We start from the raw sequence: 15,719 nt of genomic DNA, 5'->3' as shown, positions 1-15,719 counted from the left end.
GACTCAGATTTTTACTTTTTCCTATTAAGGACAGGGAAATAAAATTAACATTTTGATGCTGTGTGCAAAATCGTTTACCGATATCAAACTGATACATTTTACCATCTCACTGTAGTGTTTGAACAGCAAGGTAGATGAATTGGTTTCCAGCATTACAGGCAACACTAGATAATACTTAAACAAGATAATGTAAACTTTATTCTTAAGGCAGCTGGTACTAATGCTGCACACAGGCATTGCTCAATGCCCATTACAGTAATGGGACACGTAGCACTTTAAAACAAGTAAAAAGAAAATAGCATTATTGGACTATGATGCATGTTGTCAAAATACTTTCCCTTTCACACAAACCATGAAATATTTGGCCACCTAGAAAAATAATGCACCTACTCCTCCAACTTCAGCCTGTTCTTTTACAAATATTTCAAAATACTGATAAATAATAGTGACTGCAAGCAGAATGCCAGTGCCGGACCCAATGGCTCCTAGAAAGTCAGCCAACACTGAAAGGGCACCGATGCACAAACCACCAAATGCAGCTGCTGTAGGGATATACCTGTACCAACGGGGGAAAAAAAAAATTCATAATCATGAATTGCCATCCAAGGATTCTAATAATACATCCACTACTAAAACAACCAACTAGAATATTGAGCAATAAATGTAGTGTTGCAAATGCAACTCTGCCATTAGCTCTTACTGTCTTCTGTATTTGCACAAAGTAGAAGCTAAAATAAGTGTTCACTGATAGGAAGGCTGTGTCACTAATTGAACACTGGCAAAGCTTTTAAATTAACAGTATAACAATTTTATGTATATGTATTGCTATATAACCTTCACAGGACCAAGAATAACTGCTTCGACTTAAATATGGAGGGATAAGTCTACCTTTCAATATAGATCTGCAGGCTTTGCATACTGCATAAAATATCACTTTCGTAGTGTCATCTTAGTTCAGTAATGGTAAATTAAACACCTGCAAAAATCAAGGTATCTTCCTTTTACAAACATGGAAGAGATTCAACCCAAATTCCCTCATTATGCCACTTAAACAAAAGACACTACAGGTTAATCTCTTACCTACTGCTATGAACACCTTCTGTGTTACCTGGAAAGGCAACAGCTGAATGGGAAGAATCTTGACGTTTGCAGTGGAAACGGGTCTCAGATTTTTCCAAGAATACCTGCTCTAGTTGACACCTCCCCAGCACTCTTAACCGCCCAGTACAGCAGCACTGTTGGAAGTCAGCCTTTCCTTACCTGTTAAGCTCGTGAACCATTGAAGTATCCCTGTGGCCTCTCATCACCATTTGCTGTTCTTTGAGTTGCTTGGCAACCTGCAAAAAACATAATTTTATGAAACTGCTGCAGTGTTTCATAGTGACCTGATACTTAGTCAGAGTAGTAACTGATCAGTTAGGAATGAGTCAGTTCTAAATTAGAGGCATTGTTTGAAAACATTTAGGCATGCTTATCAGAACACCTACATCTTTCGCAGATGAGCCAGACACCTCAATCCAAGTCTTTGAGAAGAACGCACAGGATCCCAACATAAATATTATATAAACTATTACATGGACAGGATCCTCAAATATTGCACTCATGGATTCTGGCGGGGACAAGTAGTAGCACAGGCCACCAACAGGGTAAGAGCGAGCAGGGCCACCGCCACTGACGTCCTACGAGAGGGGAACAAAAAGGCAGTTACTTCTCACAGATCTCTCGCATTCCTATCCTGTATTTATAGAGGAATTCCTCTTTAATGCTTAAAACAGCTTTTATATACGAATGTTAAAAAGTAAGTATTCCAGTTTTCTGCTGGTTAAATACCAAAGTTTCACAATGAAGTAATACATACAAATAATTTTATGCAGTTAAAAAAAGTGGTAAAATACTTACTGCCCACTGTCCTAATAAGTTCACCAAGAAGTTGCCACTAAAACGAACAGACAACATCTGGGAAATGACATAGAGGTTCGAAACTAAGGCAGACTGCAGAATGATGGGAATGTTGGAGGTATAGAAGAGCTTGATAGGATAGCTACTGTACTGTCCACGATACCGTGCAGACTTGATGGGTAAATCAACACGAAATCCCTGTGGGAAAGAATACAAATGCACCATGTTTATTTCCAAGACTGAAGGCATTCCCAGTATGTCTAAAAGCTATTCCTGACCATAGAGATTTTGCCAGATAAACAAGGAGTGCAAGGTCTGAGACAACAAAAGCCAAAGGCATTCTGCTACAGTCCAGATTACAAATTTTAAGGATTTATAAGTGTTACTGCTTGGTTGTATTACATTCTTTTTACATAAACATTATCTCTCATCTTCTAAATCATACTCCTCTAAAATTCATTTTATAGAATAGGGTTTCATAAAAGCCTTTAATGGCTTTTAACTTAACCAGACAGTTAACAGCAGACTTTTGTGTAGTAAGCCTGGCCTTCTGTTTTCTGGGGTAGGCTCCCATCAGAGCAGACTCACGAAAAGCCACATGGATTTGAAAACCAGGTAATTCATTTTTTTGCCAGCACTCTGACTCAACAGCTTAAAAACCAAACAAACAAACAAATCACATTTTAGACACGCTCCCCGCCAAATTACCATATGGAGCTCCTTTAGTGTCCATTTTAGTAAATACTTAAATTGAAAAATACTAGCTAAGTATTTCAAGAAAATTAGGGGAAAACCAGTAAGTTATGCATTAATTAAACAGTTATTTTCTAGAACAGATCTGTGTCATGCACACCCCAAAGAAGCAAGGTTCTTCAGCTCTGTCCAAAGGTATTCTTTTAAGTCATCTATGAATATCAAGTATATTACTTGTGTGATACAACCGCTGCAGTTCCAGAATCCATTTTTAGTAAAAACACTCTCATAGTCTGTATGCCGCTTAACGGTATGTAAGATTACATCACTGTCCAAGCACGTCTGACTGTAAAATTTAACAGCTGTACTGTCACAGAGTTATGTTACTGAAATAACAATATTGAAACAAAAAGGGTTCCTTACTCAAAGCTAAGATACTTCAGTTACTCTAGTTTAACTTTCGCAATTTTTCACCAGTGACTGCAGTGTCTAGGGTCCATGCACTTCTACCTACGCAGCTGCACAGGAATTTCTCATTTTACCTGAAAATATATAACTACAGCAAATACAAATACTGTAGCAATCAGATTCATGAGATTGGGCAAATTCTGTCGATAAAAAGCCTCCCGCAAAGCCCGGACTTTGTCGGTTCGTGTAGCCAGAAGATGAAATAATGCAATCACAGCACCCTCAAACTCTGTTCCTGCATGAAGCAAAAAAGGAAAAGAAAATTTAAATTGTACATTAAAAACATTTAAAAAATAGTATCTTTCTTCTGAAAATTTTAAAAATTATACATATAAAATCAGATACAGTAAGACATAAATCCTGTTACAACAAGTATATCGCAATGCAGGCTTCTGTTTTAGCTTATAGAATGTAGAATAATCTACCAAACATCACTCCTGGTAAAAAAAAACCAAAAACCAAAAAAACAACCAAGTCACACACATCAAAGAATACTCTATATTCTTTTCTGGGGGCAGTAGGATTATTGGAAAGAAGGAATAGTAAACAAGGAAAAAAATAGCTTTAGAAAAGCAGTAATAAACTGCAATAGACAGGATTACTGAAAATCAAGTGAAAATGAAAGCAAACTAAAAACATGGCTCAGGATTTCGAATATATGCATTGAACTAGTTAACTTCTTGATGCAAACAGGCTGTATCTTAACTTGGTATTCTTCCAGGGTCTCAGGACAACCAGATGTTGTCAAAGATTGGCTGAAGAATGAAGAGATGGTAGCCTCTGAAGACTCAAACCAGCTTTAAGTAATTTGGAGGCACCAACTACAAAAATACCCTATAGCCACAAACACCACCTGGATCATAAACAACTCCTCTGAACATACAGAATTTCTGATCTTCTCTGTTTCTGTGGATGTGTTGGTTTTGGCCGGGATAGAGTTAATTTTCTTCACAGTAGCTAGTATGGGGCTGTTTTGGATTTGTGCTGAAAACAGTGTTGGTAACACAGGGATGTTTTTGTTATTTCTGAGCAGTGCTTACACAGAGTCAAGGCCTTTTCTGTTTCTCACCCCACCCCACCAGCAAGCAGGCTGGGGGTGTACAAGAAGCTGGGAGGGGACACAGCCGGGACAGCTGACCCCAACTGACCAAAGGGATATCCCACACCATACGATGTCATGCCCGGTATATAAAGCTGGGGGAAGCAGAAGGAAGAGGGGGGACGTTTGGAGTGATGGTGTTTGTCTTCCCAAGTAACCGTTATGCATGATGGAGCCCTGCTTCCCTGGACATGGCTGAACCCCTGCCTGCCCATGGGGAGTGGGGAATGGATTCCTTGTTTTGCTTTGCTTGTGTGCACGGCTTTTGCTTTACCTTTTAAACCATCTTTATCTCAACCCACGAGTTTCCTCACTTTTACTCTTGTGATTCTCTCCCCCGTCCTGTGGGGGAATAAGCAAGCAGCTGTGCGGTGCTCAGTTGCTGGCTGGGGTTAAACCACGAGAGTGGATTAAATAATGCTAAACCAAGACTATTTCAGTTTGAAATTCTTCAGTTAAGGGGCTCCAAGTCCCATTTTAACTACTGCAATTCAAATCAGCAAAGGCAAACTTGTAGGTTATTAATCTTCATGTAAGTCAGACAACATTTTCATCTTCAATGTTAGACAACTGACTTCAGAAGCTGATCATCATATATTAAAACTTTTTTTTTAAATAGCCATCTGGTAAACACCTGACAGTTTATGTATAGTATAGATCCACTGAAACAGGTTATAACAAATTGTAATAGCACACATACCTCTGCCAGTGTTGATGGTAGTGGGACTAAAAGCCTTCCAGACAATCGTTTCACATATATTGGTAGCAATAAACAGGGAAATACCAGACCCCAAGCCATAACCTTTCTGTAGCAACTCATCTAACAGCAGCACAATCAAACCAGCAACAAACAGCTGTGGAAAAAGAAACAAAACTGAGCAGAAACAAGAATAAATCAAGTCAAGAATTATGTATTAATTCCCTGCTTCAGTATTTTCGTCATGTTGGAGAGCGATCATTAAGGTTTTCATCTCAGTATCATTCATGCAGTACTTCTGCCTTCTCACGTACAAATGCCTGCGCATCTCACCTGGCAATGATCTCTGTGACTTTTCAACACTAATGCTAGCAAACAGACTACTCAGTAAGCACTTTTTTCAAAAAAGTGTTTAAGTTTATGCATCTACTGCTTTGCTCTACAGGATAATGTCTCAAAGTTGCATCTGTGCCATTTAGTGAGAAGCCCTCCATGGTACTGAACAGCAGCTGCTGCTTTCAAAGTCTACTGCTTTCAAAGTCTACTAATTCGTGTATTTTGAATCAAACATCCACTCCTATCTGAAACATTTCTGATATTAACTATCCCAACTTTCTCCTCCTTTATGGAATATTTAGAATTTCTCATATACAGACAGACAGATACAAAGGATGATGCTTTATAGCATTAAAAATAAATAAATAAAAGGCAACCAGACACAGAAAGATTTTTCCTTCCAGCTATACTGTATCCAACCAGTCTCAGTTACACACAAAATAGCTCATTACAAACCTGAATTATAATAAGAAGACAAATTCCAGCACCCATTTCAGCAGGGTCTCCATACATTCCAGTCATAACATACACAATGGCTTGCCCAATGGTAATAATCATCCCAAATACTAAAACAAGAGAGAAAGCAAATCCTTTAAAAAAAAATCTGTTGAAATCACCTACCAAAGATATCTCACATCTAGTATCACTTAGGCAGGCTGCTTTCCCAAGGATAAAAATAAGCTTATTAATTTTAATTGGAACAGTGCTTACATTTCTGAGCTCCATTGAACAAGGCTCTGTCTTTTGGAGTATCACCAACTTCAATGATCTTCGCTCCTGCTAGCAGCTGCATGATCAAACCAGATGTCACAATGGGTGAGATACCTAATTCCATCAAAGTACCTATACAGGAAGAAAAATTAATACAATTGCCATTCAAGCATCTCTCCTGAAGAATTACACTCAGAGGATATTAGGTCTGTTGAAAGGTTTCTGACCTATAAGGAACATTTTTCAATATTTCAAACGCTTCAAACATGTATATTCCAGTACAGGTATAATCAAAACAAAGGCTGTTATCTCTGCACAAAAGAAGGCTGCTGTGTTAAAATCTGTAATTTTGAAGGCAGCATGAAAAACCTATGTAGCTTTTCACTTGAAATATTTTTGTGAAACCATGCTTAGTGTTAATTAAAGGTCAATACACAGTGACGCTCAGCTTTTTGGCATATCATGTCAAGGAACCTTTCACTGGAAAGCATCTTGTCCCTAGTTGTTTACCCTGTCAGTGCTTCAACTGTCACATTTTCCAAAAGTTTAATTTTGAAGACCACAAGAAAGATGCTGCAGATCCACAGTGGCTGATAACGCCGCTCTTGGAATCACTGACTCTAGTTAAGAGCACAGAAGTTCTTAACAAAACAAACACATGTCATTAAGATGCTCTACTCTGCCAAGTCACCTACTGGTGCGATGTCACTAAGTATCAACTTCCAACTGTATACAACTTGAACAGGGCAACTTGATTTCATAAAACACTACTGCGGCAGCACACAGGTGTATATTCCAGAATACCTGCCTGGTTTTCCCTCCCAGTCACTTCATCTGGTGTAATAAAAACTGGGGCACCACGCACTTTGCATCCTCAGACTGATGCACCTGCAACACTAGAACTACCACCTGATACTCTAATTTAGAACTATTCTCAGCAAGGTCTTGTTCAAGTACTGATACCTGCTTGAGTTGTATTATAATGCAGTATGGGAGCAGAACTGAATGTACACAAAGCAATTAAACTCAGGAAAATAGTCCACCTCTTGCCTGTACAATATAGTCTCCCATCTCAGTACAGAATCATTCTTCCACATCACCTTTTTGGAGCAACAGCATTATAAAGAGATTACTTTTTGAAATTTAAGTTGTCCTTCAGCTAATACCAGAAAATTTTCCCTGATCAGATGACACTGAAAGCTTAAAAAACCCAAAATGTTGAAAATTGGGACGAAAATTAAGAAACTACCAAGCGATCAGACTTCCCAGCTTTCCCAAGGTGGAACCTTAAAGAAAAAAAGTTTGGGTAAGGACACATTTTACAAGCTTAATATTCAGTTAAGCCAGATCAAATCACTTTGTCACCATCTTTTACATGGTCACCCAAGGGACATAAATAATGCACATTTTCTCTGACATTAAGTCACAATATCCACCAGGGAGATTCAAAAGAGAATCAGCTTGCAATTCTTTTCCATTCTGTACATTTAAGTGTAATTCTGTTCTCACGTGTAGTACGGTAGTGTTCCATCATAAATTTACCAAGAAAATCATTAATAAACTATTTAGCAACTGCAGACTTATAAAGTCTCAACAAGAACCAGTGACAGGGGAAGCATGATCTGTAATGGTCATATGGAAGATGAAAAGAAGTAGAAACAGTATATCCACAGCTGGTCAGCCTAGAAGCTTATCTATCCTCACACCCTACCTCTGCAAGAGGCCTCTTCTTTGGGGGAAGTATCATTCTGTATTTCCCTTTTCCCATATATCAGTCATTTATTCAGAAACTGCTTCTGGCAACTTCTGACAGTAATCTATTCAGGAACTTTTAAGTTACATGTGCTGTGCTTTCCCTCTTACAGTAGAAGGAAAAAGTGACTACCCATTCCCTATCCACTTTTTTCCACAGATGAAGACTTAAAAGGCATTTGGGATATGCTCATTTCATGGCAAAGAATCTTTATTTTTTTAGGATCTCTTTCTACAGATTAGTATCTACCTTAGATTCTCCCTGGTGCCTTTTCCTGAGTTTTTTTTAGTTCCACTATATCCTGTGTGGCATGGTAGATTAGAGCTCTGGCCAATATTCAATTTGTGGCACCTTACAGATTTGTACACATTTCTTCCAATCTTTTCAACCAGCTCTTAAGCCATTAGGTCTTCCCTCTTATCCTGCAATAGCTTAATTTCCTGAACAGTCTTTAATAAGTAATCTGAATTTAAAAAAAGAGTTTCTGAGCACCTCCCTTATTGTCTGTAGTCTTCTTTTCATTTCTGCCTAACTACCAGAGTCCTCATTTCAGTTCTAATTTTTTTTTAAATTTTAAGCATTATTGAATGATTAGTTTTTCCATTTTGCTTTTTTTAGTGCTTTCCCTGCTACCAAAATGTAAAATGTGAAAGCATTAAAGTCATTATTATAATGTGGACCTGTCATACTTGTATCCTAGAGTCTACATACTGTTCAGTACCATGTTAAATATTACATCCTCTCATAGAAATCTCTACTTCTCCAACAGCAAGAAAATTAGGATGTCAAAAACTTTAGCCTTTACCTCACATCCTCCAATGACATCTAGTCAGCTGACTTAGGTGAAAATTAACATTCCCACTCCTGCTTTTTATTGCCTTCACGGTATGTCTAGTCTTTTCTTGGCCACTGTTACCATTCTGTCTCTGTAGTGGATAGGATATTTGGTATCATATGCTGCTAGTGAGACACTGAATTTTATATGCAAATTGTGCAGTAGTTTGAAACCGATAACTTATTTACCTTAATTTATTATCTTCACTGCTGTAACAAAATTTGCCATTCCTAAATAATTTGTACCTTCACTTTAGAGGGTTCCACTGATTTTCCTACTTCCAGCCAATTTTCCAAGATACAGATGAAGTCAGTGTCCTCATTTAGAGTCACGTCACTCATCTTAAGTTTTAGAATTCTAGCATTAGTTTAAGTCTTCTTATACATTTGGTTGGGATCCACTTGTCTATTCTAAAATAAGTCAGCTTGGCTTTATCAAACTATAAATCTAATCATCTCTGCCCTTAGCTTTCCCACCTATAAAATTACTCATCCATAACGTTGCCAGAATATTATGAGGCATAACTGACTTGCACACGTAAGGTATTTTCTAGTCAACACTCTCATACAGCAATACTAACGTAGTGCTGTTCCTAAGTGGTAGGGCAGAAGATTGCCTGTTCCTTACACTAATAAGAAAGAGACTGTTCTACAATTCAAAACAGAATCATCCCAAAACTTAAGAATCAAGATTAATCTCATCTGCACGTCAAAGGAAACCCCATTCCTAAGACGAAGTACTCCTCAGTCAGCATGTCAAGATGAAGCACTATCAGTCAACTTACACCTGTGTGAAGAACTTTACAAAGTGTTTCAACATGACATCTGGGTTGTATGAAATTTAACAGTCAACCATTTTGCTCCTGGTCTGTTTATATCGCTACAAAACAGAGAGAAAGGAATAATCTACTAACCTCTGTTTGATGCAAGAATGACCCGCATCCAATAGAACGGATCTGCAGAATCTGATGACATGATTCCAAACAAGGGTATCTGTCAAAGCACACAGCGGTATTAAGCAGATATACAAAGAAAGCTTGCATTAATCTAAAAATCTTAATGTGTAATGATTCTAGTGTTACACTGTTTAATATAATTTATTCCAACCTTTTTTTTAATTAAACCAGAGAATGCAGTAACATAGATACTGGCACCATCTATTTTAATCCTCCAACTGCGGTATGACTCGGAGGACTAACCTATGTAAACTAAGACCATACACAAAAACAGTAGACTAGGAATCCAGGTAATCTTATAGATTAATTCCTGAAAGCTCTAGTCTGTACCATCTGATTTCTTTATTCAGCTACCATAATCTTTTATATAGATTCAAAAAGTTTAATTATGCATATATCCAGCAGCTAGGAAACACAAATAAACTACATGTTCTTCCAGCTCTACTATCATTCCTGTCTCTTCCTTCCAAAACAACAGGTAGGTACAAGAGCTTCGTTTTAGCCTTTCAAGAGTCCTTCAGAATTGTAAACAAAAATTACTAAACTACTGCTCCAGAGCCTGGAATGGGTACATTAATAAATATAACCTAAAAAGCCTGATTCTGAAGATATATGATTAATTTTAAATCTTCTAAGAGGTCTACAGGTTCTAAAAAATATATATCAAGTAATTCATGGCTTCTTATTTTTTTGCAATATCGAAGTATTCTTTAAAAAAAACCAAAACAAACAACACTATCTATTTACAATCCAAGTACAGGTTTTAGGAACTTCTGCAACTGTGAGTAATAAAGATCACGTAAATGTTTACAAAGAAACTGTTTTGGAGGGGTTTTAGCTAACACTTTTGTCTGTATATTCACAAAAAAACCCAATGTCAACTTAAACATCTCAGAAACATTTTTCTGCAATCTTTACAACCCATCAAGAGGAATCAGGTAAAAACAAGTCACTTTATTTCACTTTCAATCTGGTGACTGCTAAAATTTAAATTCAGCTATGAATGGGGTAAAGAATGCATAATACTGCTCAGTTTATTTAGACTACTCAGTGTATAATAAGCTGGGCCTTTTACACTGCAGCCAGTATCATCATTTGATAGGACCTTCCATATAACAAGAAAAAACATTATGTATTTTATACTAAATAGAAAGGATTAATTTCTGAAAACATATATAATCAATAATAAAGACCATTTCAGAGAATCAGGTTTCTTTAACTGAGCTTTAAATACTTAATCATAAAAATACTAATAGTACTAATAACTAATACTTTTAGTATTTTAGTATTAGTATAATACTAATACCAGTACTAATAACTGAAACTGGTAGGTCAACATGAAACAACTTCTCACATTTTTAGCACTCTATTTTCTATGTACAGAACTCACATTTTCTGAAACACAGAAAACATCAACACCTACCTGGCAGCATACTAAGAAAATGAAGAGCGTGATAGCCGTCCATAGCACCTTCTCTCTGAACTGGATCTACAGAACAGATTGTAGAGATTAACGTATTCATTTTATGTAGACTTTTCACTGCACTGTCACATTAGTACTAAATGCTGTATAATTCAGAATTAAATGCAAAGATATTTAACCACAAGGCATTACTTCTCATTAGAATTTATTTTTAATATGATTTCAGATTTTATAGAGAGAGATAGTCATGGGCTTCTGTGCCACCAAAGAAAACTTGTATGGTATCTGGCAGACATCATGGCCAACATTCAGTGAGTAGGATATATTTTATATATTTACAGAAAAGCAATAGCATGGCTAAAAACACGGACATATCAGAACAAACATGAAAGATTAATGCTAAAAAAACTTATCTGCAGTGATTCCTGCTCTAGGCTTCAACAGATTGCAGGCACTGTTTTGTAAGGCTGGAAGTTATTAAACTAAAGCACTATAAAGAGATTTAACTGCTGTGAAAACAAGTGATAAAAACCAGAAGAACCATCAGCTTTAGACAGCAATTCAAAATACTTAGAATTAAGTTCTTCAAAGGGTCTTAGAGGAAGCTTAAATTCACCATTGTGTTCATGGACACACACTACAAAATAATTTTTGAAGACTCTATTTTGGAGGGGAAAAAAATTGTATTGATGTAGATTATACATGAATTTAAAAAGAATGTCAGATCAATGATCATTAGTCACTAGTACATTGAAGAGAATCTCAGGATTAGAACATTTGAGGCAACTGTAACTAGTGCCATGTGCAAGAAGGGAAGAATCACAAGATTTAAGTTTGAACCAGAGGATTACTCAAAGCATGATATAGAAAGAAACGCACTCAGAGAGACCACAGAGGGCTAAGATGCAGTGTTATGTTCAAGTTCCCACCTCTCCTCCATGGACAGTAAAGATTAGGATAAGTGTGTTCACTGTAGGCAAGAGCACAGCAGCTACTAAAACATGACATGAACTAACATGTAAGATAGATAGATCAGAAATACTAGCTTTCTGCCTCCGACCACTGAATCTGCCTGTAGAGAAGTAACAAGAAAAAGGATTAGATCTTTATAAGTGAAATCATGCACTTATTTAGAAGCAAAATAAGACCACTAATTTAATTTATTTGCTGATACTGCCTCACTCTCTTAAAAGAGGCCAGATGCTAAAAATACTTACAGGGCAAAGTTAAAAAAAGAAAAATAGTGACAGCAGCAAATAAATCCAAACAGTATCTTGTCTTAGACTTTATGCAGTGCTGACCCACTTTACCAAGTGCTGTTTGAATTCTACATATTTGGATTTTAAGTACAGACTTCTAAAAATAAAAATCCTTAACCAAGTTATCTCTGCAGACCAACAGTTAACCTTAGCTTCTGAGGCATCAGTCAAGCTCTACAACTGCTCTGGCGCTCTCTGTAACTGTGGTCAATATGAGCATTAGAGAAATTCTGCATCACCCAAATCACAGTTATTCACAAGGAAAAGTCTCTATGATTCAAAAAGACAAAAAAGAGAAAGAAGGCATCTGAATCCATATGCCAGGAACAGCAAAATACAGACTGGTATCAAAATATTCCAACCACAAATGATAACAAGGACAGGGACGGTACATTTCATCATCTGATCAGATTGAATTGGACATTTTATTCCTTTGACATTTTTCTTAATACTTGTCAAAATGAAGTGACTTACGCATCATCTTCTTGGTGTTCTGAACAGTGTGTTCTACTTAGCAAAATCTATGCGTATGAGGGAAATATGATCTGATACTACTAACTACAAAAGTAGCAGTTGCTTCTGTTAATCAAGTTGGCCAAAACACAAAAGCAATACCCCCTAGTGACAGGAGCAGCCCACTTCCCTCATCATCAATAACGGCAAAATGATTCAGTGAGAGCCCAACTGAATCAAAACTTCATCTTTGCTTAACAATCAATACAAGTTTAGAGAAAATAGATTTCTTTTTCTATTTTGTCATCTTCATTTCTTGTCCTGGCCTTAACCAACCCACTAAACCCATTACTAACGATGTCTGCCAGTGACTGCTTGCAACAGTAAGTAACAAAGAATTACAGTTATATAGAATGACCTATGTCACTTGATGAACCACACGCAAGCGAGGAACGTAACTTGAAATGGTCAAAGGGCTCTTCAGTCTCGGAAAGATGTTCCAAATTATATTTTCACTTCAAATTTGTACAAAGCTGGCAACTGGCAGTCATGGCCTAGACAGCGACCTAGACAGTAATAAAGATAATGTGACCTAAATAGCGAGGACAGGAATCTCAGCACCTTCACCTGATGATGGAGGACATGGACAGAAGAAGCACCAATTACTTTCTTGCAAACAGAAAGGGAGGAGGAAAAGAAACAAGAGAAAAATCACAACTGTCAATGAGCTTTACAAAAACATCAGTATCTGTAGATTTGTCTTAGCTTCCTCTTCCTCTTTTACCTATCTTCACTAGATAAAAATGGGATGGATGTAGCCAACTAACCACAGAGATGCCCTAAATTTTCACCAGAAGATTGCACTAAGGTTCACCACCGCAGTTCCAAAGATGCTTTTGTCCGATCTAAATAATTTGTTTGGAAACCTGTCCCAAGAGGGAAAGATGCTGGAAAGCAAGAAGGAAAGACAGATCGATTGAAGAGCCAGGGGATAAGTCCCAGTCTTTTTAAAAATCCATTCCAGAGGGGAATAATTAGCAGTTTTAATTGTATTTTCTCCATTCAATCCAGCAGGCTCAGCTACGGTTACTGGCACAAACATCTCTGCATCCAGTCCTAACCTTCAGGAGTCTCTCATCAACAAAAGAGGATTCTCTGACGGTGGCATGTTCCCAGCTATACATTTCCTTTTAAGAACACAAAACCCACTATTTTGCTCTTAAGGAATTTTCATGCCAGTTATGACAATGAATATTAGGTAAATTTGTTACTCTAATTAGAAACTCTGTCACCTAGGCGATACGTGCTTGCTTGAGTTTTGAAAGTAAAATAGGGGGGTTCTTTTTTTTTTTACAAGGCACCTCTCTTTCTGATCTGTAGAAATTAACTAATTTTAATCTAGAAAATGTGCCAAGAAATGGGAGGAGTTTCTAGGGCTAGAGGAATACAGAGATCAGCTGTAAATGAACTTTGTTCACTGATTACAGAACAAAGAAAAGTCACATCCAGTAGGTGAACAGGGAGCATTTACCTGAAATATATCACAGATCACTTTCCCACTTCATGAAGGTGAATCACAGCTATGGGAGTAGAAAATATTTTGTGGGAAAGGAAGAACTAAATTTGTGGCTCCTGAATTACAGCGCAAGTCTTTTCAAAGTAATGTATATGTGCCAGCTCAAAGCCCAGAGCTGTGACCAGTACTTAAGTCAACAGTGGTATCCACAGGAAAAAAAAAAAAAAAAGCTTGAAAACTCTGTTCTAGTCTATTAAAATAGATCAAATCATATGGAGCTGAAACTAAATAAACTTAGTCTAGAGATGAGATTAAAACAAAAAAAATAGTTAGCATAACTACTAAGTGGAAAAACTTATCAGAAGGCTGTGAAGAATTCATTGGCACGGTAATCTTTTACCCTATCATGGATTCCCCCTCCTCCAAAGAATACGTCCTACTTTAGGGCCCACTGTCTATATTTATATTAGAGCATGGACCTGAATATCACAATATACTCCTATCTGTGAACCAGTAAAAATATGTGGCACTCACTTTTCTTTCCGGTTTCTGGATTTCAGGTAACACTGCACAGAATGGCTTAATAACTTCTAAAAATTTTACTGTTCCAGAAAAACACACACACACACAAAAGAAGAGAGAAAATATATTAATGAACCTTTACGAATTTATAAAACTTAATATAACTTTATTTAACTTCTAGCAGGAAAAAGTGTAAGTAACACCTTAGAAGTGAGTAATTTCATCAACACACACTGTAATTCAATGTCTGAAAACTAATGTCCTCTTCTTAAAAGAGTTGAAAACGGGGAAAAATATGAAAGAGAATTCTTGTTCTAACCAGATTTGGCCCATTCTTTTCTCCACAGCTGGAATAAAATAAGATGAGAAGCGCAGCACTGTATGTATCACCAGAAGTGAACTGAATTGTATTCCATCTAAAAATAAATGACCTAGTATCAGCCTGTACTAGTTAAACACAGAAGCAAAGGATACTGACATCAAAAAGTATCCATGTAGAGATCAGTATCTTGTGTTTTACATAAGTATTTATCTGAGAAAATAATTTGATCACTAAAATGTGTTTAGAAATCATAATTTTAATCACTGCAACACGTATTCTGATCAGAACTTTGGGAAATTTTGATTTTTGATACATTTCTCTTCACAGTCTCTCCTTTAAAAACATTGAAAAGAAGCTCAACAGTTTGAGCTCTTCTTCTAGGAAATAAATAAATAAATGTTTTCAAAGCACATGTGTTTGGTGGGTTATTTGTCTTCCCAAACTTGTACGTTATTCCCAGCCCCAGCACATTTGGATAGCCACAGAAAACAATCATCAGTACCTCTTAAAAAAAAAAAAAACTATTTACTACACTGCAAGCCAAGTTAAGGAACATTTTGCTCGAAATGCCGTGTTTGCTTTCACACTTTGCTGTGACATATTTCTCCGTTATTTATTCAAAGCCCTCAGACAGCTCATCGGCAGACGCATCTTGTTCCACAGCAGGCGGCACAGCTCCCACGTTAAAATATTAAGGCCAGTGGGGAGAAAAAAATAACCCAGCCGAAAGCAGTGCCAAGCGGTGACCCGTCTCACTCCCTGTCCGGCGGCAAGGAAA

The 15,719-nt window shown here is 37.1% G+C and overlaps 1 protein-coding gene across 1 annotated transcript; it reads right to left on the bottom strand.

Annotated features, from left to right (window-relative positions):
* Window positions 1-369: 369 nt before the first annotated feature.
* On the bottom strand, window positions 370-14,694 carry SEC61A2 (SEC61 translocon subunit alpha 2; the record flags this gene model as incomplete). Its single annotated transcript, XM_081997562.1, is given in 11 exon segments — window positions 370-556; window positions 1,261-1,337; window positions 1,488-1,679; window positions 1,900-2,097; window positions 3,135-3,287; window positions 4,855-5,013; window positions 5,649-5,758; window positions 5,904-6,035; window positions 9,405-9,483; window positions 10,870-10,935; window positions 14,632-14,694. Coding segments are annotated over 9 exon segments (1,269 nt in total). The 5' UTR covers window positions 9,466-9,483; window positions 10,870-10,935; window positions 14,632-14,694.
* Between the last annotated feature and the right edge of the window lie 1,025 nt (window positions 14,695-15,719).

The sequence above is a fragment of the Phaethon aethereus genome (genome assembly GCF_964289735.1).
Source record: "Phaethon aethereus genome assembly, chromosome: 1".
In the NCBI taxonomy this organism is placed as follows: Eukaryota; Metazoa; Chordata; class Aves; order Phaethontiformes; family Phaethontidae; genus Phaethon; species Phaethon aethereus.
The sequence above is the reverse complement of the archived record's forward strand: the minus strand, read 5'-3'. Positions and strand labels throughout refer to the sequence as shown.